The following is a 23335-nucleotide window of genomic DNA, read 5'->3' as shown; positions in this document are numbered from 1 at the left end:
TCAGCTGGAGGCTGCTTATAGGCTGTGGATAGCGCCAAGTGGCTGAGAGTCAAGCCAGGGCCCATGGAGCATGCTGGAAGTTATACTGAGGCTGGAGGGGCAGTTATGGTGGGTGAGAGGAGAGCCAAGGCCTGCAGAGCATGTTGGAGGCTCACATCCAGGGGTGTGTGGACTCCTGTGCTCCCTCTGGTTCTCCAACATGCTCTACGGGCCTTGACTCTCCTCTTGCCTTCAGCAAGCCCCTCTGACCCAGGCTGTGCTCTGCTCCTCTCAGAGAACCAGAGGGAGGGCGGATGAGATCAATCAGCTAAATAGCTAACCAACAGCTATCGCTATTGCTATCACAGGGCGGCACTTAGCATTTGATTCCACCCACATTGAGCATGGCCCCAAATTGCATACTACAGTGGGCTTCTATGTGAAAATATTGGGTTTAGACAAGAGGCATTGCCACCAAACACCCAAAAGCCGGAAAGCCAGTCACGGAGCTCCTAGGTTGGCCACAGAGCTCCATGGAGCCGCTTGGTTCAACTTTAGACAGGAGGTGGAATCGTCTCAAAGCCTGGTAGTGCTGATCTGCCACAGTAGTTTCAGTGTCTGCTCTATTTTCTTTTCTGTGTTATTTTAGTAATAGCCTATTGTCACTGCTAGTTGCACACACACACACACACACACACACACACACACACACACACACACACACAAGCAGACAGACAGAGACAGAACATTAGCTCTATGTGTGATTAGAAAAGAGCAGGGGAGCAGAATTACTTTTTAGTCTACTCCATCACCCCTGCAGCTTGTTCAGAAATTACATTTTTGTTATTACGGAGAAAGTATAGTACAGAAAAAAGGTACTGTTGGATACCAGAACAATTACCAGTATCAGTCAGATGTGAACGGTGCCAAACCCTACTTCTTACACATCCAGCTGACACAAGAAATGATTATCATTGTTTTAGAGATGTGTTTCTGGCCACCTGACAAAAGTAAATTACTACTCTCCTTTTAGCTCTGCTCTCGTTTGCATCATCTGCTGAAAACAATATCTGGCCCTTCTGCTGGTAGATGTTTCACAAACAGCTGACTGCTGCTGCTCGAAACAAGGTTTATGAGAGCCTAACAAAAACAGTTAAGTTGAGGGCTGGAAAGCAAAAAGAAAAAGCTGAAAGACACAAGAACACTAGCAGAGGTGTATGTAGGTACACTGCAGATTTAGGTGATAATTTTCTGTGGGTTTGACTTAGAGCAGCCACTTTTATGTGTTGTCATTGTCATTTCCGTTGATATAAAAACATGATTAGTAAAGCTTTCAAGCAATACCAATATTAAAGCAATAACAGTAAATTTTTTCTCCTTTCAAACCCAATACTATGACTCACCAGTGTCTACGAAGTCTAATTATTTAAGATGGAATACCAAACCATCTGTGCTGTTACTGCCAATGCATTCAAGTCAACTGTACCTTTGCAGAGATGGTGCTGTTACCGGAGAGTGCAGCACATAAATCTTACAGCAAATTCGTAGGTACAGAGAGTATATCGACATTTGTTCCACAGAGTGCCTCCAAAATGACTGCATCTCTATTACCCCGTTAGTGGATGAAGCGAGCACTGTTGACGTCAGTGGATAAATGCTCCACTGCTCCTCTGCTGCACCTCATAAAGCTGTGACGTGGCGTCTCACAGACTGATGCCAACACAGACACACAAAATCGTCTTCTTACCAGACACCATCCACCATCTACGCCCTCCCCCACACCACCTCCTCAATCCCAGCTCAGCCCAGCATTGTGCAACTGTCAGTGGGGTTGTAAAGGAGGAGAAGCCACTGGAGAGCCACACGTTTAAATACTTACCTCTGTGTGTGTGTCCTCAGCTCTAAACAGATGGGAGTAAAGCCTGGCACGGTCCAGTGTGAGAAGTGCACGTGGTAAAGGCTTTTCTGCCTTGTTTTCAATAAAATAATGCTCTTCCTCTGGGTCAGTTAGCACGGGGAGAGTACCAACAGCTCTGGAATGGTTTGTTTAATTGGTTGAGTGTTTAAACAGATCCCAGAGCGAAGACCTCTCCCACACTGTGGTGTGAACCACATGGTGAAGCTAATGAAGCAGCCTCTTCCATTTTACCTTTGGGTCCTTCCCCTCTGCTATGATGTGATCTTCTGCCACTTGACTCTCTATTTCTGTGTGTGCGTGTGTGTGTGTGTGTGTTCATGTTGTTTTCCAGGTTTCGATCCAACAGGTGCCCTCTAACTGTGTGATCAAGAGGGAGGAGGAGAAATGCATGGAAATGATTGCGTCAGATGATCCTGGCAATGATCCAGAATTTGGTAGGTTTTTGTTGAATCCCTTCCCCTCATGCTAACTCCTATTTTGTTGATGTTGTAACAGTTTTCAACATGGGCTAATTAAAAAAAATAAAAAGAAAGAAAGATTAATAACAAGAATATCTTCAGGGCTGGCATACTAATGAGTGGGAGATAATACTACAAATTGTGGTTGACTCTGACCTGCTTGTCTGCAAAGAGAGATCATTAGAAAGACTTCGCAGTTTGCTTGTGTGTGTGTGTGTGTGTGTGTGTGTGTGTGTGTGTTTATGATGTATGTGAGGGTTTGAGGTTTTAACTGGCACTATCGCATGATGAATATTAATGTTGATCAGTGAGACAGTGAGTGACAGGCGTCTCTCTGGCTGATTACATGATGGACGATGGAAAGATCAGACTGAGCGAGAGGCTCTGTGCCAATTTTTCTTCTCAACCTTGTTATGAAGTGGCTTTTTGGTTTGGAGCGGCTCTCCAAAACCAGAGCTACAGGGCTTAAAATGATTTTAATACTGTATGGGATGCCAGTTGTGAGCATCATCAGAGGGCGCAGTGAAGCAGACACCATCTATAAAAGGAATGGGTTTTACCAACACAGTTAGAAAAAATCCCAGCAAGCTCAATTTTCCAGTCCCCAAAGTAAAAATACTGATGTGATGTTAAATAAATGTGTTTTAGCCTATAAATGCTTGTCAGTTAGTTTATCATATAATTTAAAACAGTCTACATCTACAAAGGCTTTCAGGTGATATAACACCATTTCATGTACATCCCTTGTCTTCCAGCATTATTGAACAAGGGCTGTCTGAAGAGTAGCAGACATTGTTAATTCTTTAAACTAGCACAGCAAACAAGTACTGTATTTTAAGTAAGGGATAATGCCCGATGAGGTGTGTATTATCAGGGGTTAAAGCATCCATATTGTGAAAACTTAGATTTCCATGCCTTTTAAAAACAAAGCAGGTATATAAATACTGTTAAGGAACAAAACAGTCAGTCCACAGGGAAATGCACACTGTTTGTATTCAGAAACTGTGCCTTTAAATGAGCCGTCAGGATTTCTGTGAATTTGTGATGTCACAAGTATACTACATAGAATGTTTGAAACTTGAAACATTATAAATGGGTCTTTCTGTATTTCTTGTCAGAATGTTTTGCGGTGAATATGAATAACATTAGCTGACAGCAAACAAACATGGACCCAAGCTGTTGCCTAGCAATGTAATTCTAGTGAAACCCTTTATAAACCAAATCACCGTGACATCACACTAACAACAATCCCATCCGGACAGAAAACTTGCAGTTGATTACATTTGCGGACATGTGTAAATTCAGGAATGTTCTTTATTTCTGTTGTCATTTTCAGCTGTAACTGTTACATTTAAAGATACAGGGCTCTAGTTTCGCAGACCGGGTGCAGCGGGCCGCAGCGCACCTGCGCTTCGCCAACTGGGTGTGGCCAGGCGGATTTTGTAAGTTTGGCACACCGTGCACGCTGGCGCAGCTACTCCTCTTTCCCACCTCCGTCCCTCCTACTGGCGCAAGTCGGAAAGAGGCAGGAGAGAAGGCGTGGAGTGGGTTTTACACACATCACACCAATCAAATGAGCCCCTCTCCTCGCCCTTAAATGTGCCACGTGAAGGCGTAATGAGAGTTTACTCAATTCGCCATGGCAGAAGAGAGTAGCAGCGTCAGATGGCCAAACTTCTCCCAGGAGGAAACTGGTGTTTTGGTCCGGGAGGTCCAAGCTCGCAGTGTCTGAATATACGGAACTGTGAGCAGACCTCCACGGGCTGATGATGCAAAGGTAGCCTGGGAGGAGGTCAAGACAATTGTAAATCAATGTTGCGTTTCTCTTGTGCACGCGCTCTCTCTCTTTCTCTCTCACAGTCTCACTCTGTTTCTTTTCTTTTGGCTTTTCTAAGATGACAGATGCTGAATATATACTCCCTATCTGATGCTGTGGCTGTTTGTGGTTGGCTGAGATGGATGTGAACTCGTTAGTTTGCAGCTGTGTTAATCAAATCAGGTTGGGTTTCCATTACGTGTGCCAAACGTGCCAAACGGTGCCAATCCCCTTTGATCTGACATCAGATGTGACGGGACAGTTGGTATAGAGATATTTGGGTATTTACTGCATGGTTAATGTGCCTTATATTCTGGAAACCTGCCTGTGAGGTTTTGGTGACGTGTGCGCACTGTCCGCCGGTCAGCCAAACTTCGGGTTACACCGGCTGCGCTCCGTCTGCGCTGACAGTAGACCTGGTTTCAGATGGTGAGCTTTTAGTGCACCTTCGGCGAAGTCTTTTGGCACGAAACTGTCACTGCGCCAAGCTGGATCTGTCGACACCTCCCCCTGCTGCGCCGCCACACCCATCTCAGCACACCTCGGTCTGCCAAACTACCAAACTGAGTGCACCTCGGGCTGCGCTGCTCGAAACTAGCTCTGCGCGGGGTTCGCCACCCTGCGCCACCTGCGCTGCGCCAGGAAACTAGAGCCCATATTGTTCAACATGGTGGCCCAACCTGTCTGATGTTTTTACTGTGCTAATTTTGTGTACTTTGCTGCTTTGCTATCATCTTTGATAAACCAAAACTACCCACACAGAAGCTAAACAGTGCACTCCTGTGGAGTGGACTGCAGCAAAATGTAATTTAGACACCTAAAAAAAATAAAAATAAAAATCCATATCAAGTATATTTTCTCTGTTTTACCTTAAACACTAACCAATAGGCGCCAAGATCGAACAGCAACTTACTGTCCCTCTAAGTTAAATTATTGTTTTTGTCAATGGAATCTGGTGACTTTGAGATAACAGCTTCTATTCCCCCATGGAAAAGACTGTCTGACAGCTTGTACACTTAAACTGATATTGATTTTTTTAGTGGGCCTTTATGTGGGTGGCTAGAAACTAGCTAATTGAGGCAGCGTCTGCTCAGTGCCATTGTATTTTAATATATTTGACACGAGGATATTCTACCCAGAAGTAATTGTAAATAAACATTATGATTTGGTGTATAAAGATAGGAAAACGGGGCGTTTCAGACAATGGGTAATTACAGGTGTATTCAAGTAGACAGTATGAGAAACAGAGTGTGTTTTTGAACATTAAAGCACATAAACATGTTCTAGTGGAGATCCAAAAATACAAGTATGAACCTCAATATGAGCATAGTATGGGACCTTTAATGGCAGACAGGGAGGGAGGCGTGGTGCGATGGACGGTTGTGTCCGTGGAGGACATTAAGTCCTGATAATGGACACCTCGAAGAGCATAATCCCACTTATACCATGGTCATTTGTGAAAGAAAAAAAAGAGAGATATTTCTAGTCTGCTCAGCTCTTAGAACCCTTTGGCTCAGCTGTTAGCCAGAAAGCTAACATTATGCTAGCAAGATTTAAAGTCAATAACATTGCGTACAGTTGACAAACAGTAAATATAATTTGACAGTATGTTTCACAACAAGGCTAGCTAGCTGTCCAGCCATGTCATTGTCCCCAAAGCAATTCAAGATTTTCATGGCCGAACAGTGCACCATGAGGAACGTCACTGTCAGCAGCAGCCTGATGTAGCAAGTTGAATAGCGAATGGGATGCAAGATGATGGCTGACGTGATACATACCTGTATGTTCAAACAACCAGTTAACCTCCATAACTGTGTCCCATCTAGTGAACGATTTCTAAATTTTGGATTCAACTACAAAAAGTGTGTTACAATAAGCAATCAGCATACATAAAATGCATAATATCACTATCTACTTTCTTTGTTGTCTTGATTCTTTCTTTTTGATGCTTTTTCAAAATGTTATTTAAAATGAAAAGCTGCAGCAACAAATAAAAAGATGCACGGGCTGTACCTGCAGGAAGTAATACATTGAATTACTGAATGTGTTCACGTCCAAAATGAGATGTGAATTAAAAAGAAAAGATATTTGCTTATAATTGCTGCTGGCATGTGAGCTGACATTTTAGCCACCATATGAGAATTTCAAGGATCTATGGTTTTGAAGTACTGATAAATGAGTTGCAATTGGGCCTTTTTCCCCACAAAATGAACATATGGCCCTTGAATGAAACACTCACTGTTGTGTACTGTTTGTCCACCTGTTGTGTCCTCAGGCTGTCCATGGATGTGGGACAACCTGACGTGTTGGCAGCCTGCCAGGATCGGTGAGGTGGTTGAAGTCAACTGTCCCGAACTCTTCTCTCAGTTCATGAGTGAAGAAGACTACGGTTAGTTCCTATGGACTTCTCATTTACCATTAGCAACTTATTCATTTCCAGGCTCCCTGTTGACATTATTGCAGTGTGGAGATTTTACTGTGTAATTTCAAGCATTTAGGTGCTCAGATATGAGATCATGGTGCCATTTCAGTGAATTGCAGATTTATTTAACTGTCCTGAAAAGCGTCGATTCAAATTTCTGAATGGATGCTTGTGTGTATATTAAAAGAGGACATTTTTGGAAAGTGTGCACCTTTCCTTTGTCCCCGTTTTGTGTCAGAGTTAGAATTAGATTTTGGCTAAGGCCGTGGTTTGCGTTACATGATGTGTTATGACAGTAAGTGTCCTCACAAGTACACTGAATGTTTGGGTGTAAGTCTATTCTCTGAACCTGTCCTTTACCGTCAGTATTTATGTTTAATATGGAAAAAAATCTGTGCCATGGTTGATGTGCTCAGTATGCATGTTAATGTGTTTTTATTTATGTATTTATTTAATGTGTTTTGATTTCTTCTTTGTTTTTTATCACATTATGTCAAGGTAACCTATATCTGGAAATATCCATAGTATTAGGCTAATTAGTAAATCCTACAGGGGAGGTTTTATTATAAGCCCTTTGAGGTTTCACACCTATCCTGCACAATATGCCATTGTTTGATGAAATATACTCAAGTTTGTATCCCTTCCTATGTGCTAATAACCTAAAATAAACTGTTTTGCATTATACATTACACATTTAAAATTAATGGCTTCCTATTTTATTGGCAATATTATCGGTTAATTTTATGATAGGGATTTAGATACCATGCATGAGATATGCATGATATAGCAGGTGGTTAACCTGTGTACTCCACTCCTCACTGAAATAATGTAAGAGCTTCTGCTTCTCATCGTGACTTCACTTTGTCTGTGTTTACCATAATCAAATAAAGTGTCCTGTGTCCACAGAGCCAGGGAAGGTGAGTCGTAACTGCACTGAGTTTGGCTGGTCTGAGACCTTCCCTCATTACGTTGATGCCTGCCTTTATGAGGAAGGAAACGGCAGCCATCCGGTTAGTATCTCACTGTGTCTGCAGCTGTCTCAGATTTAATGTTTCAGTGAGACATTTTGTATGAAAAACACTCAGCTGTTTGCTCAGTTTTTTATTGTGCTTTTGTTTCCATTTTAGGAGCTGTACTACGTGGCAGTAAAGGCTCTGTACACTGTGGGCTACAGCACCTCCTTGGTCTCCCTCACCACGGCCATGGTCATCCTGTGCAGGTTCAGGTGAGACGTTTGGTGGTGGAGGAAGATTCTGCAGCTGGGTGGACTGGTGTTGGAAACATGAGCTTTATCAATCAGACAGGAAAATGTACAGGAGAAGAAGTGGTGGATAATTTTTCTACGTTACTGACATCTAAGTCTCTTCATTGAAGTGTTCCAAATCTGGATCTTACACTAAGGCACAATCAAGACTTTTATTATCAGTTTCAAGATGAAAGTTTTTCAGAAAATGTAACATTATTAAATTATTTTAGATGTGTTAGGTGAATTACATAAATGGATGGTAATATATGCCACATTGTTTTATTTAGACATTAATTTATATACAATAGTACTGCTCAAATATATAAAAAGACAGTGGTAGACCTGTAATTTGTTTTCATACAAATAGTAATACTACTATTGGCACTACCAGCACTACTTCTACTGTACCACCACTATTATTACTGTCAATTACTACTTAATGCTACTGTATTTCTGCTGCTCCACTACCACCACTATTAGTATTAGTACTTTTGATTTAGCACTACCCCTAACATTTGTGTTATTACTGCTGGGATTGCTACTACAGTTATTACCACTACTGCTTTGCTTATTGAACTGCAACTGTGTGTGAACTAATAAAATAAATAACATTTAAAAAAGCATTAGAGTAACAACAACACAAACACGTCACTGTCTTGTTCCTCTGCATACAGTGCTTTTATTTAAAGGGGACCTATTGTGCTGATTTTCAAGTTCATATTTGTATTTTGGGTTTCTACTAGAACATGTTCAAAAAAACATGTAATTTTCCTCATACTTTCTATCCCGGAACATCTGTATTCACACACTGTCTGTGAAGGCTCTGATTTCGCTACTGTCTCTTTTAGCCCCCCTCCTGTTCCACCTAGCCACATTTCTGTCCCATAATTTCAGCCAAGGGAATGACTGTAACAAAGCCTGGTGGGACCCCCTCGCATAAGAAATCAGCAATAAAGCCTCTATACCAAAGTCTTCACAACCAGACATAGTTAAGCAGGAATACGATCCAAAATAAGGAAGAAATGTATAACACTGGCAACCCATATTACATGTTTCCCTGATGTTAGCATGTAGCCACATGTAGCAGTGCACTTGCAGCCAGGAAATAACTGCAAGGGAGTATAGCAGCACTTTCTACCACGAAGAATCACTAATAAGGGTTTTTGAACCAAAATCCTAAAAAAGCGGGACATGATCCAGCAGGTATATGATCCGAAATCAAGGGGAAATTAACAAAATCAACAACCAAGATTACATGTTTTCCTGATGTTAGCATGTAGCTACATTTAGCAGTGTAGGCTATGTAATGTAAACACTTACAATAGCGTGCCTTGAGCAGATGACCATACTAAGAAAACCATCATGTGCAGATGTCAGCTTGTCTCAACAACAGAAAAAAATTGGAAAAAGAATATTTAGAATGATCTTTAGCCTAATTTGAAACTTTGGCCAGGTTTTATATGAACATCCAACACTGTAACATGACAGAAAATAAAGAAAAAGCATAGTAGGTCCCTTATAATAGAAGATTCGATGATATTCAGTATGTCCATGTTTGTTTTTCAACACAGGAAGCTGCACTGTACCAGGAACTTCATCCACATGAACCTATTTGTGTCGTTCATCTTGAGAGCTATTTCGGTCTTCATCAAAGACGGCGTGCTGTATGCCAAAGAGGACAGCGAGCACTGCTTCATACACACTGTGAGTAACACAAACACGCCTGCACACATGCCCACAATGCTCTCTGTTCTCATGATAACAGCCAGCAGATGATTTGTTCAAACATAACTAGGATTTGTTCTTTTAATTCTAATTCCTGATACATTTTTCCTTGTCTCTTCTTTCCTCGAAGGTGGCGTGTCGAGCAGTGATGATATTCTTCCATTACTGTGTCCTTTCTAACTACTTCTGGCTCTTCATCGAGGGTCTCTACCTCTTCACTTTACTGGTGGAGACCTTCTTCCCTGAAAAGAGATACTTCTACTGGTACATCATCATTGGCTGGGGTAAGACATGAACCACATCACACACACTGGAGTTCTTATGAACGAGTCTTTATTAGTGTTCGTATCATGTTGTTTTTATGTCACAACAGGAACCCCCACGGTGTGTGTGACCATCTGGGCGGTGCTGAAGCTACACTTTGATGATTTAGGGTAGGTCATGGACAACAGAGTGTCATCTCGTGTTGAATCTTATCTGATCTCACACTGAATGAGATGTTTTATCACCCTGCTCTCTCAGGTGTTGGGACATGAATGACAATGCTGCCATCTGGTGGGTGATCAAGGGACCTGTGTTGGCTTCCATTATGGTATGTCATCACTGTGTTAGAGTAGTGAGGATGTACAATCTTTCCATTAAAAAAAAACAAAAAACCTTGATAATTGAATATTTTTTCTACAGGTCAACTTTGTGCTCTTCATTGGAATCATCATAATTCTTGTCCAGAAGTTACAGTCCCCAGATATCGGTGGAAATGAATCCAGTATTTACCTGTAAGTTGTTTTACATTTACGTTTTGTTTAACATTTTCTGCCTGACATTAAAATAATATGTCTCAGTAACTACACTTGCACTAATCACTAATAACAGTAAGCACTATTAACTAAAGATGACTTTATGAGAATATTTGAATATCTGTATTTGTTTTTGGGCGGCACGGTGGTGTGGTGGTTAGCACTCTCGCCTCACAGCAAGAGGGTTGCTGGTTCGATCCCGGGCGTGGGAGCCCTTCTGTGTGGAGTTTGCATGTTTTCCCCGTGTCAGCGTGGGTTCTCTCCGGGCACTCCGGCTTCCTCCCACAGTCCAAAGACATGCAGATTGGGGACTAGGTTAATTGATAACTCTAAATTGTCCGTAGGTGTGAATGTGAGTGTGAATGGTTGTTTGTCTCTATGTGTCAGCCCTGCGATAGTCTGGCGACCTGTCCAGGGTGTACCCTGCCTCTCGCCCGATGTAGCTGGGATAGGCTCCAGCCCCCCCGCGACCCTCAAGAGGATGAAGCGGTTAGAAGATGAATGAATGTATTTGTTTTTAAGTTACTGTTCTACTGCTTGGACAGCATTTAAACTTTGTAAAATTTCTTAAATTGTTTGATTTGTTATGGTCACTGATGGTAGGTTGCTCTGACATTGGAGTTACTTTACTCATTATTCATTTTATTGGCTGATTTTACAGTTTGAGGAGTAGGGATGTGAGTTCTCCCTGTATCCCTCTGTTGGAAAGTACCAGAGAGATAGGATGGGGCCAGTTATCTTGTATACATGCTTACATTTTCCCTCCAAAATTCCATTGCCAGCCTCTAACAAACACATAGACTTCCATGCCCGGATGATTAAGCTGCTGCAACACGTTCTCAAATGTGGCAGCCCGGTCTGTGGCCCTAAGCTTCAAACTATGATGCTCCAGGTAATCCTGTAGCATCAGTTTTGGATGCTAGGACGGGGTGTTAATGTCCACTCCGTACATGCATTGTGTCTTATCAAAATAAACTTCCAGGTTCACAGGAAACGTAGGTTTTGTCACAAAAACTACGTTAGGTTAGGCAAAAGATCATGGTTTAAAATGAGCAGTGTTGGGCAGTAGCGTCACTACAGTAGCGGACGTTTGACTACATTTCTCAGTAGCTTGGTGGTCGCTGTTTTCTGAATCAAGTAACTTCTCAGTAGTTAAGCTCTTTTATTGATCACTTAGCGCGGTAGCATCCACACAAGCTACATTTCTAAAATCATTTCTGAAGCTCAAACGAGGCGGAGATTTCTGTTATGGACTGAAATAAAACTGTCACCGCTACCACACAGAGTCACTTCCACATAAAGCTGACGGGGGACAGCCCTCCATTCCGAAACACCGCCGTTCCAAACGACCCCCACTCCGAAATTGATTTTCAAGTCCATATTGAGGTTCCTGCATCAAACACTGCCGCCCGCTCTCAGGCCGCACTCGCACAATTCTGAAACTTCTTGTACTTCAAAAGCTTGAAATGAACGTTCAACTCACTGTTTTTTATTGAAAATATGTCACTGTCTTCATTTATTAGGCCTATGTATAATTTCTCTAGCAGCAAACACATTTAAAGGAGACGCTTGTCAAGTCTTTTTACGCACGCCGGTGCTGAAATCCCCGCTGCAGCCGCCGCTCTCTGCTGACAGCAGACCGGGGGAGAAAAAAAAGACATTTCTTTGCTCTGTGCTTTCAGAAAATAACCAGGGTTAGGGGAAGAAAGACCAACGGTCTGTACAGCAGTCCAACTGTGTTTGCCAGGGCATATCAGGCTGTGTGATTATGCGCAAAGTTTGGTTTAACGCATTGGAGCAATTTCATACAATTTCGGACATTTAACGTGATAAACTAATTTCAGTTCAACATGGTCATTTGCTTAGAGGATTCAGCTGAAGCATAATGATTGTTATATGTCATTAAGATGAAGTATTTGCTTGTTTTGTGGTTAATTATGCACATGATCCATTTGACCCCATCATGAATGGGATTTATATTCGTTCCTGCAGACAGAGGCAAAAAGATCAATGCGCAGCCTCCGTTTCCTTTGTGTCCGCCTCCTTCATTCAAACTTTGTAAACAAGGTTGGGATTTGTAGGGGACGTACATGTGTATGCTGCTCACTATAAAATGTGTTTACTAAAATGTGTTTACTAGCCTCATTTCTAGTCAAAACAAATCTCTTTACACTTAAAAAAAATACTTGTTTCAAGCAAATTTTCACTTGAAATAAGTATGAAAATCTGCCCATGGAGCAAGTTTTTTTTTTGCTTGCAATAAGAAAAAAAACCTTGCTCCATGGACAGATTTTTTTCTACTTATTTCAAGTGAAAATTGTCTAAAAACAAGTTACTTTTAGGTGATGAGTCTTATTTCAATTGTAATGAGATTTGTTTTGACTAGAAATAAATATTCTTGGTAAGATTTTGAGTTTTTGCAGTGTGCATACACATACATACACGCATGTACGTTTTTGACCATGGTGTGACTGTTTAAAGCAGGTCTTCATTCTTGCTGTTGTGGTTTGAGTCCTGTTGGGAGTTAGTGCAGCTCACTGTTCAATAAACAATTGAACTTAACTTTTTTACCTGCCTATCTGTTTGACTGACAGTTTTACTGATCAGTAAGATAACACTGACTTGGCACAAAGTTGGTTCAATTTAGTAAAAAGCTTGGATGTAGTTGCACTAGTTGCTTTCATTCTGCTGTAGCTTAGCTTGCTCCATTTCTGAGGGTGATAGCTTTGATGTAGTGAAGCTTCATTTAATATTAGAGTAACTAGTAGCTTAGCTCACTACACTTTCCAAGTAGCTTGCCCAACACTGAAAATGAGTGTAACATACTTGCCAGCATTGGGTTGTGAAAAATAGGGAGATTTTTTTCATCAGCGTATAAAGGAACAACAAAGCCCAAGGAACAAGGTTCCTTCGCAGGGTGTGCGTATAATTGTCATCATTTCTTGCCTTGTATTTTAAACTTGATGAATGAAACTTGTTCTGAAAATGTTGTTTCTTTGATATTCAATAAATGATTCTGTTTACCATTGAGGACAACAAAAAAGAGCAGTGTTAATTGTTGAAATGAGTACCAGAAGGCTAAATAACAAGGCGGTTACACTGCACTGCATTTAGTATGCAGTATTTATTGCACATCAAATTAAAAAGTGTGTGCCACTGACTGTGCCACCCTCGGAGGAGTGTCACGCCAAGGCCACACCGCCCGCGGAAGCGCTGCGAATAGCCTTGAAGCGCCGAGAAGCGAAGCCAGTTTCCTTTCGGCGCATGTGTTAACCGCATCCATACCGGCTGTGCCGCGCCGCGCAGCTCCGTGGCTCCGTCGTTTCGGCGTCTGGTCTATTTTCTGCGCGAGCCGCGAGCGAATGTGTCAAGCCGGGTGAGACAACAGCTGGGAGCAGATCCAGCGTCAACCAGCGTGGAGAAATGCGCGTCTGATGTGAACGGAAGTGCTCCAGCTCGCGCAAGAATTTCGGTTCGCTGCGCTTCGCAGCACTTCAGCAGGCGGTGTGGCCCTGGCGTCAGGTGTCTCTCTTTTTCTGTCCATCTCTGCCTTGTCGCTGAGCTGACAATGTTACTTGGCCATATATATAAATATATATGTAAATACATCTTGCATGTTGTCTGGGCGCAACAGTCCAAGCTCAACAGTCCAAAATGGTGGCAGCGCCCCTAGTGGCTGTTGGCAAAAATTCAACGGAGCTTCGCCTCTTTAGCCTGAGTGTCAGATTGAAGCTCTCAGAACCTTCAGTCTGACATTGCCTCCATTGAAGGCAATTTACAAGGGGGAGGGAATTTGATTTTTCCCTAACCAATCAGTAGATCAACGACTCACCCAGAATCTGATGTCATTAGTATCCATGCCTCGGGGGTGCCGAAAACAAGCGAGCATTGCCCGTTTAAAATGTCTCCGTCGTCATGCACACCCAGCTGCATCGCCATTAATCCAGTTTAGCAGCTTCCTTAATTTGATCCTCCATTAACGCGAGTAGTGGCGAAATACCTCGATAGTGTCGTTAATGTGGTCTGTAGGATCTGTAGCGGTCGCCATTGTTGCTATCCTCACCAGTTACCCACCGGCGTACAGCTTGACATCAGCGTGGCGCTGATTGGCTAATCGCTAGACCCGCCCCCACCCCCGGCGTTCATTGGTCCGTCCATCGTTTGGACGAGATAAATCGCAAATTCATTGCAGTATGCCAGACCAGAGATGCAAGCCTACTCAGTTGAGTGGGCGTGGTCTATGGTCTGGAACCAGGCTATCGCCTCTTGGTATCCATGCTCTTTGGTATTACTGCCTCCACTGTAAAATCGGGAGATTAGCGGGAGAAATTACTGACCTGGAGCATCGCGGGAGATAGATCAAAGCCCATCCATCCATCTATTTTCATTCACTTATCCGGGGCTGGGTAGCAGGGGCAGCAGGCTAAACAAAGCACCCCAGACATCCCTCTCCCCAGCAATGCTTTCCAGCTCCTTCCTGGGGACCCCAAGGCGTTCTCAGGCCAGATGAGATATGTAATCCCTGCAGTGTGTTCTGGATCTGCCCAGAGGCCTCTTACCAGTGGAACATTCCCAGAACACCTCCAGCGGGAGGCATCCAGGAGGCGTGCTGATCAGATGCCTGAACCACCTCAACTGACCCCTTTTGACGCCAAGGAGCAGCAGCTCTACTCTGAGCTCCCTCCGGATGTCCGAGATCCTCACCCTATCTGTAAGGCTGAGCCCAGCCACCCCATGGAGGAAACTCATTTCTGCCGCTTGTATCCACGATCTCATTCTTTCGGTCATTACCCAGAGCTCATGACCATAGGTGAGGGTTGGGACATAGATAGACCAGTAAATCGAAAGCTTCGCCTTCCAGCACAGCTCCCTCTTCACTACGACGGACCGGCGCAGCGCCCTTATCACTGCAAAAGCTGCACCAAACTGCCGATCCATCTCACGCTTCATTCTACCCTCACTCGTGAACAAGACCTTGAGATACTTGAACTTCCTCGCTTGAGGAAGCCAAAGGCTACCATGTGCGTCGGAATCAGACATAGTCGGCCTCTGACATAGCTGCCATATTTTATGCCCTGGGAATAAGAACGGGTTGACTGAAGTGTGTGTTGTCATACCTGTTTGTGCTGATTATAATGAGGACACACATATGTTTTGCTACCCTCTCATCGGAATTTGTGTGTGTGTGTGTGTGTGTGTGTGTGTGTGTGTGTGTTATTTTGCAGGAGGTTGGCCCGCTCCACTCTGCTACTGATTCCTCTATTTGGGATCCACTACACTGTGTTTGCCTTTTCCCCCGAGAACGTCAGCAAGAAAGAGCGCCTGGTGTTTGAGCTCGGCCTTGGATCCTTCCAGGTGACTGTTTCTCCATCATGGCCTGGATTTAGAAAAGAACCATCCATGTATAAGCTGTGGAAAAGTTAACGTACTGTAACAGCCAGTGAAGGAAGAATGAGGATGTTAACAGAACTGACCCACATCACAAAAATAAAGGCTTTAGACCTGACTGCTGTGAAACTAGACTTCACTTGAAACTTGAAAAAAGTATGAGTTATGTATGTAAAAACACAGAGCTTTAAAAACTGAACATAGTCAGTGTTTTTGTCTCATGCTTGGACCCTCTGTGTCTCTCCAGGGCTTTGTGGTGGCTGTCCTCTACTGCTTCCTGAATGGAGAGGTAAACATCCTTAAAACAATTACTTACACAATTATACCAGCTCTCTGAAGGCACAATTTAATTATAGATCCATAACAATATTACTGATCAACAACATATGAAAAGATGAGCTTTGAAATACAAATAACCTGAGTTATGGTATGGATTAGGCTTAGCATTTTTGTTTTTTATTTTCAAACAAAAACATCTGGAATTCTTTTGTGATTATTAAAACTTATTAGTTTTCTTTTTACAAATAAACTTTGCATTTATTGTAACTTTGCAGACTGTTCTCATGCACTATTCACATGTATACCTACAAAAAGTAATGCACCAGAATTCGTATATAACCCACGCAATCATGAGCCAGTATTTCGTGCTTATCCCTCGTAATGAGAAAGGCTGCGGTCACGTGACCAATGCACTGATGGGAGTAAAGCAACGAAACTATCTCATAAAAGAAGTAAAGGAGATGAGGTCTGTGACAGCATTCAAATTATGCAGACTTTGGTGCCAGTTCTATTGGAGTGGATGGGGCAGGCACAGCCAGCCGAGCTATAACACACTTCATATCTTTGTTGTTTCACCTTTGACTGAAAAATCCTTCCACTCAATTAAAAAAATGCACATTACGTGGCGCTTACTGATGTTTTTTGCCAAATGCGTGCGCTTCAGGTCACAGATCTGTCTCAAGCCCATGTTTGGTCCAAGATAGTTAACAGTACATCATGATACCTACACAAACAAGGCAGGTCCAACCTGTTATCGCTGACAAGAATGTCATTATAACCAGAACAGTTCTTAATGTTTCTGATTATTATTCTGGCTTGACTTAGTAATATGGCCTGTCAGTTCGGTAAGTATCTGCCAAACTAGGACTTGACCACATGCTTTAATGCCTTGCAGTTTGCTTCAGAGATTTACTGTAGTACTAATATTAGTCATCAAATAGCTTGAGACAGAGCTGTGATCTGTTTAGAGTACAGTAACAAGGAAAACAAATGCACACATCTAGGTAAGAAAATGTCAGTAAGCATCACATGATGTGTTTTTCAGGATTTTCCTGTTAAAGGTGAAACAATATATATGACATATATGTATATGTTGGGTTAAAGATTGATTTGCCGTGCTTACCCCATTAACTTCAGTAGAACTGACATACAAGTCTGGCTCCGATGCAAAATTCGAACACTGTCAGTGATGTCATGTCCTTTCCTTCTTTTGTATTTACCTTGGAGTAAAGAAGGAAGTATTATAAAGAGCAGAAGTCAGCGTAAGGACGCAGGTTTGGGTGGTGGATGGGTCAAACAAACAAAGGACTTTTCCTCATGAGACTGGTTGTTGTGTTCCATGTAAACCCATGTGAACTTTGAGTTATTTTACGGTACATCATTGGCATTTATCTTTTCCTAAACCAAACCTATGTAATTTTAAATTAAGTATGTAAATTTACGTTAAGTACGTAATGTGACGACGCCCAGCCATGTTTCTTTTCGTTAACCTAACTGATGTAACTTCGTTTGCCTAAAGCTAACCTACGTAACTTTACATTAGTATGTAACTTGACAACGCCCGATTATGTTTCTTGTCCTAAACCCAACCTACATAACTTTACATTGAGAACATATTATTGAAATGCCCAAATGTGTTTATTTTCCTGAACTTAACATATGTAACTTCACTCGCCGAAACCTAACCTACATAACTTTACATTAAGTACGTAATGTAGTATGAAATGTGACAATGCCCAACCAACATAGCTTTACTTGCCTAAATCAAACCTACGTAAATTTACATTTTGTTTTGTCATTTACTGTTCATTACGTATGTAAGATGATGACGCCATTCTTGAAACGCTAATTCGTTACGTATTAAGAGTTTTTTGTGCATTTTCGTAAGATATACCATTTTTTTTCCTTTTAAATAAAATAGTACTTTTCAGAAAAAAGTTAGCCTTAAATACAATACAGACAGAAGTAGAGTGAGACTGAGGGACAGTGAGCTTGTGTCTTTCCAGCAAGGTCCATTAATAATGACCTTGTGAAGTATATCCCTCAAGGTGCAATCGGAGATCAAGAGGAAATGGCGCAGCTGGACGGTGAACAGATACTTTGCTGTGGACCTGAAGCACCGGCATCCTTCGCTGGCGAGCAGTGGGGTGAACGGGGGAACGCAGCTGTCGATCCTCAGCAAGAGCAGCTCGCAGATCCGCATGTCCAGCCTGCAGGCAGAGACCCCGGCCACCTGAGCAGCACAGGCGGGAACGCCACCATTGGACCTGACGCTGCCAAACCTGCCACACCCACTGTCCTCCCCATGACCAGCCTCACCAACCCGTTCCTCAACCCGTACCCCAATCCGTACCAAGATGAAACCATGATGGAAACCCAGCTTAACTCCACCGACCCAGAACAACCTCTAGTCTGACCTGCTTTGCCCGAACATGACCGAACCTGAATGTCAGACGTCACTTAGAGAATCTTTTCATGTCCAGACCTTTGACCTGGTTTAGGAGTGAAAAACAAACTCAGTCCACCTGTTCCGGACCAGCCTATCACCTTCAAAGGGCATGAGCAGGAATTCTGTGTAAATCGAGTGTCTTGTTGGGCTTAAACATGCAGAAGAGGCATGGTTATCTCTCTGTATATATTGTATTAGTGTTTGTCTGGTGCTACAGTCTTTGCTGCTGTATAGCACAGGGGGACCAGCTTATTACTGCAGCCCTCTCACAGTGATCATTCCAGTCTGTCTGAGCAAGTTTTTACATTTGTCCTCAAGATTCACCTTTTCCTCAAAATGTGTTTAAGACTGTAACTATACACTATTTTCATCTTTAGATACAGAAGTTACAGCTGCTTCATATACGACAGACAACACTTGGCAATGTAAATACCTTAAAGGGACACTCCATTGATTTTACACATAAAGGTCACTTATCAGGCTATGATGTAATGTGTGGCTCTGAAAAAAATAACCCTAGCGATGTCATGATAATGTCATCAGGGTTTTTTCAGCTTGGGCACACGTTTTAACAGAAAACCTGTGTTAAAAACTGAGGGCATGGTGGTTGAAACATGCCGGTACTCACTACAAGAGCTGGATCTATCAAACGGATATAGTTTGCTGCATTATGGGAAATGTAGTATTCAGTGTTTTTGGAGCTTGCCCCAAACTTTGGACTGAAATTCAAGATATTTTGTCATCTGCTGCTTTAACTCTGACGCGCCCTAATGTACAGTTGTTACCTTAAATGAGTGGAAGTTGATGCACACATCAGTGTTAAATCTTTCACCATCAAATCAGTGTTATAGATAGAGCTTAGGGTCAGCTGAAACATTATGAACCCCAAGTCAAACCCAGACTTATTGAACCCATTCAGAAAGCTCAGTATTATTTTTCACTACTGGCACAAGCCCACATTTCCTGTGTAAACTGTGACTGATGTACAACAATATAAGGACTGAAGAATGTCAAGGAGAAATTTCATCTGGATCTAACAGGTGAAACCTGGAAGAGCAGTATTTATGAGAAGGACATATTTTCTACAGTTATGTGAAATGCCAAAAAAAAGAGAGAGGGAAAAAAACATACCAGGGTTAGATGATCACTCTGAGGGTCTTCTTCTTCTTCGTGTGCACAGTGCTGAGGTTTGCCAACTACGACCACAAACACAGACCTCTCTTTGAAATCTCAGCACTGCAAACTAGACGTCTGAGAAGAAGGCACCTTTGGAGATCAGCGTGTCTGTAGTTTCAAACAGCCGTTAGTACAGAAAATGTCAATGAAAATGAACTCATGACTAAAGCTACATGAGTTTAACTGCTTGCATGAAATTGCATTTATTGTCCACGTGGTTTTGGTTACTTTTTTGGTGAGAATTTGGTGTTTAATTGGTTGTTAAAGTTTTTGTTTTTTTTCACAAACTTCGGGCTGTTGTGGAGGTGACATGCTGTAATACTGATTCTCCTGTCACTTTGTAAAGCTGAGCCTCTTCAACAGCCTCCTGCAGGAAGTTTCAACATTGTACTGGTTGAAGTGAAGGTGTAGACCGTCGGAAACATCACAGCACTTCACTGTTTTTGGGTGAAAATTTCCTTATTTGTTTCCGGGCAAAAAAAAAAAAGGGCCATTTGAAAAAGTTGTTTTAATTTTGATTAATGAGGGCTTTTTCTCAGACCAATCCCTCATACCACCTCGCAGTATCACCTCTGTGTTTCTGCAGTTATTGTCTCTGGTAGCATTTGCTCTCTTTATGCTTGAAAACAGGCACATTGAGATGGATGCTACATTTTGAGAGGGACTTTTAACTCGGGGGTAATTCTCTCATTCCAAAGACAAATTAATTGACTCCTCACTGAGTTTTGCACGGCCGTATCTGTTTGCAAAGGCTGAGTTAGCTTTGCAACTGATGTCACTGCAGATGTTTCTTTTGGTCTGACTCAACTATCCTCTGAATCCCTACGTTCGACTCTACTTTGTGTCTCCAAAAGTGCCTTTAAGCACAAAACAAGTATTTTGACTTCTGTTGATGATTTTTAAAAAAGGGATTTCTGTTTTTAATTTCCAAACGAAACTGCAAAGTAAAGAAAATGGTTGAACAAAGTGCTTTTATGATGCTTAAGACTAAATCAGTATTTTAAACCTGGAGGCCTTCAAAGTAACTTGTCTTTGCTAAAGATGAGCAGAACATACGACCAATTAGTGTTTTGGATAAAGCAGTGCTACAGTATATTAACTCAGTAAGTCAATGTACAGTACACTATATCACATGCACACAAAAAATAAATATGTTCCACTTTTCTTATTTTGCAGACACATCCTTTATTTTTGTCAACAGCATAAAAATGGAAAATTACCGGGCTGTAAGTCTCATGTTTCTGAACCACAAGATTCTCGTCTTTATGATATTTTTCAAAATATGAGACCATTCTATACTAATATCGTTTCGTATCCTAAATTCCCATTACTATGACTGAATTTCCAAATTTTGTAAGGACAAAAACCTTTTGTCAAACTGCAACTGTCTGAAATGTCTGAAGTGTCTTCAAAGACAAACTGAAATGGAAAACCAACAAAACAACAACAAATGAGTGCATTCTTTGATTAAGAGATATTTGCTGTTTCTTTTCTGAATACACATTAATCATAGCTGATATTCATAGAAAGGTACATCTGCTCATTTCAGTATTATACTGTAGTTAAATGTTGAGTTTTCTCCTCATCAACTGTTTAAAGTCAGACAATTAACATTGTTTTGGTAATTTGCAGGTGAAAGACATCATGTATAGAGTCCCAAAACTGACAAAATATCATTAAATAATAATTTTCACAGATCTACATTTTTTTACATGAGTATGGATATCAGATTTTACTTTAACGATCGTAAAATCTACATTATCTGCACCAGATGGTCATTTTATCTGGCTCACCCTTAGTACAACAAAAAAAATTCATATTTCTTTTAACACTCCATTTATAATTTTTTTACCAGTATTATTTATTAATGTATACAGTTGTATTTTTTACTTTTTTAAACTAAAACATTTTGATAGTTTCAGGACTCCGTGTACCTCGTTTTTAACATACTGAGGTCGTGAGTCCAAATTCATGAAAAAAAAAATCTGATATGATTTCTGTAAATTTTATCTCACTACATCACTACATAATGGTCTAGATGCTGTTTTAAAGCCTTCTCCACACTGCCAAGAAGATAATGGAAAAGTATTTTATCCTTTTATTGATATCTAAGACTTTTTTTCTAGAAACCATTTTTAATATCTAATATTAAAAGAATATCAAAAGAGTAAAAGTGCCAAATTTCCAGAAACAATACTGAGGATAAAACCTGTGTCTTAAATGACAGCCCTGTATCGAGGTTTAAACTGAGCTAAGTTTGATTTTTTGACATTTAGATCAACATAATTTTAATCAGTATATTTCAGTGTCCAGCAGATTCTTAGTGGACACTGAAATATAGTTGCTAAAATGATAAGAGGTAATTGTTTGTAACTGTTCACGCCTCAGCCACATTTTGTCGAGTTTTGCACTCTGTCTATACTGCACATGTCTTGACCTGCAAATTACCACATGCATTCTTTCTGGGAGTCCAGACCAAATGAAGGCAGAGAGAGAAAAGAAGGGCTGACCGGAAACTGTATCGTCCTGTTGTTCTGCTGTGTATATGTGCAGTGTGACCTGCAATAATAACAGTGCAGATCCAACAGCAGCCATAAGGGGGCCCTGTTTCATCTTCTGATGTTTAGGGAAAGGGCTGGACAATCACCACCTCTGCTCTGGTTCAGTTGAATGTTCAGTTGAGTTCATAACAGACATTATGACAATCTCACCGGGTCATGAGCCTAAGTTTGTTCATGTATTTATGAAGTATTTCCTTTAGTGTTAATATGGGAGTTGGAGCCTTATATTGCCAGTACTATGTTGATGTCAGACAAAGATGTTGCTATTATTATAAGAATAAATATTCATTTGAACCTGTTGTTTTGAACTATGAAGTAGTTAGCTGAAGTGTTTGAAAGGTCTGTAGCCAACCTTTGTGACTAAATAAACTACAGTTTAAATGTGCGACACAGAAACAAGCTGCCAACGTTGTACCTTGTAAATGGAGTTTTCTGTGGTTCAAAGTGAATAACTGTCATTTAAAAACTTTGCGCTGTGATTGTTCTCATATTTTTTATCATTTTTCTTAATGGTGATCGTGTTTTGCTAAAAGTATAAAGCCTCCTGTAATGCCTCTGTACTCTCTAATAGGCTGATGCATGCGTGTTAAATCGTTATGATCTCATTTGACCAGCAGATGTAATCACAAGGGAGGGTCGAGCTTTCAGGACATTAAAGGGAATCTGAGCTGCATGCTCGTTTTCAAATGGATGAGGCAATTAATAAGCTAGAACGTGAATATTGGGTTTGAACTGTGAACGATTTATCAAACTGTAGCTCCAGTCCCATCAGGACCCATCAAATACTTTTCCTTTGAATGTTAATCTTTGCAGACATGAGGAAAAGTAAAGTGCCATAAAACTGCTGTACTCATTTTGTTCTTATTGATTTTTACTGCACAGCATGACAAGAAAACTGGTTTCAAATGTTTTTCCTTTGTAGCTTTTTGATGGTGGTTATCTTTATTGAATTGCGTCATTGTACCAATTGCCTGTTGAATCAGTTAGAGGTTAAAAAAACTGGGGCTCAGTAGTTTGTGTACTGATAGCTGAATGTAAAAGTGACTTAAAGCACTCTGCCATGAGCCTGCTTCTGTCTGCTCTTCTTTTTTTCATTTGATCTTGTTCACTGCACAGTGCAC

At 41.4% G+C, this 23335-nt stretch overlaps 1 protein-coding gene across 2 annotated transcripts in view; it reads left to right on the top strand.

Annotated features, from left to right (window-relative positions):
• Positions 1-23335, top strand: part of adcyap1r1b (adenylate cyclase activating polypeptide 1b (pituitary) receptor type I) — a 46256-nt gene extending 22921 nt beyond the window's left edge. The window contains exons 3-14 of one of the 2 annotated variants that reach the window (XM_049587079.1): positions 2229-2331; positions 6447-6560; positions 7500-7603; positions 7721-7818; positions 9411-9543; positions 9695-9848; positions 9938-9998; positions 10087-10156; positions 10249-10340; positions 15587-15716; positions 15997-16038; positions 18064-23335. In XM_049587079.1, the coding sequence (XP_049443036.1) occupies positions 2229-2331; positions 6447-6560; positions 7500-7603; positions 7721-7818; positions 9411-9543; positions 9695-9848; positions 9938-9998; positions 10087-10156; positions 10249-10340; positions 15587-15716; positions 15997-16038; positions 18064-18444 (1482 nt within the window). In that variant the 3' untranslated portion in view covers positions 18445-23335. The remainder of the gene's footprint in view (positions 1-2228; positions 2332-6446; positions 6561-7499; positions 7604-7720; positions 7819-9410; positions 9544-9694; positions 9849-9937; positions 9999-10086; positions 10157-10248; positions 10341-15586; positions 15717-15996; positions 16039-18063) is intronic. The other variant, XM_049587080.1, reaches the window with a different exon arrangement.

This window comes from Epinephelus fuscoguttatus, linkage group LG10 (genome assembly GCF_011397635.1).
Source record: "Epinephelus fuscoguttatus linkage group LG10, E.fuscoguttatus.final_Chr_v1".
Lineage (NCBI taxonomy): Eukaryota > Metazoa > Chordata > Actinopteri > Perciformes > Serranidae > Epinephelus > Epinephelus fuscoguttatus.
The sequence above is the reverse complement of the archived record's forward strand: the minus strand, read 5'-3'. Positions and strand labels throughout refer to the sequence as shown.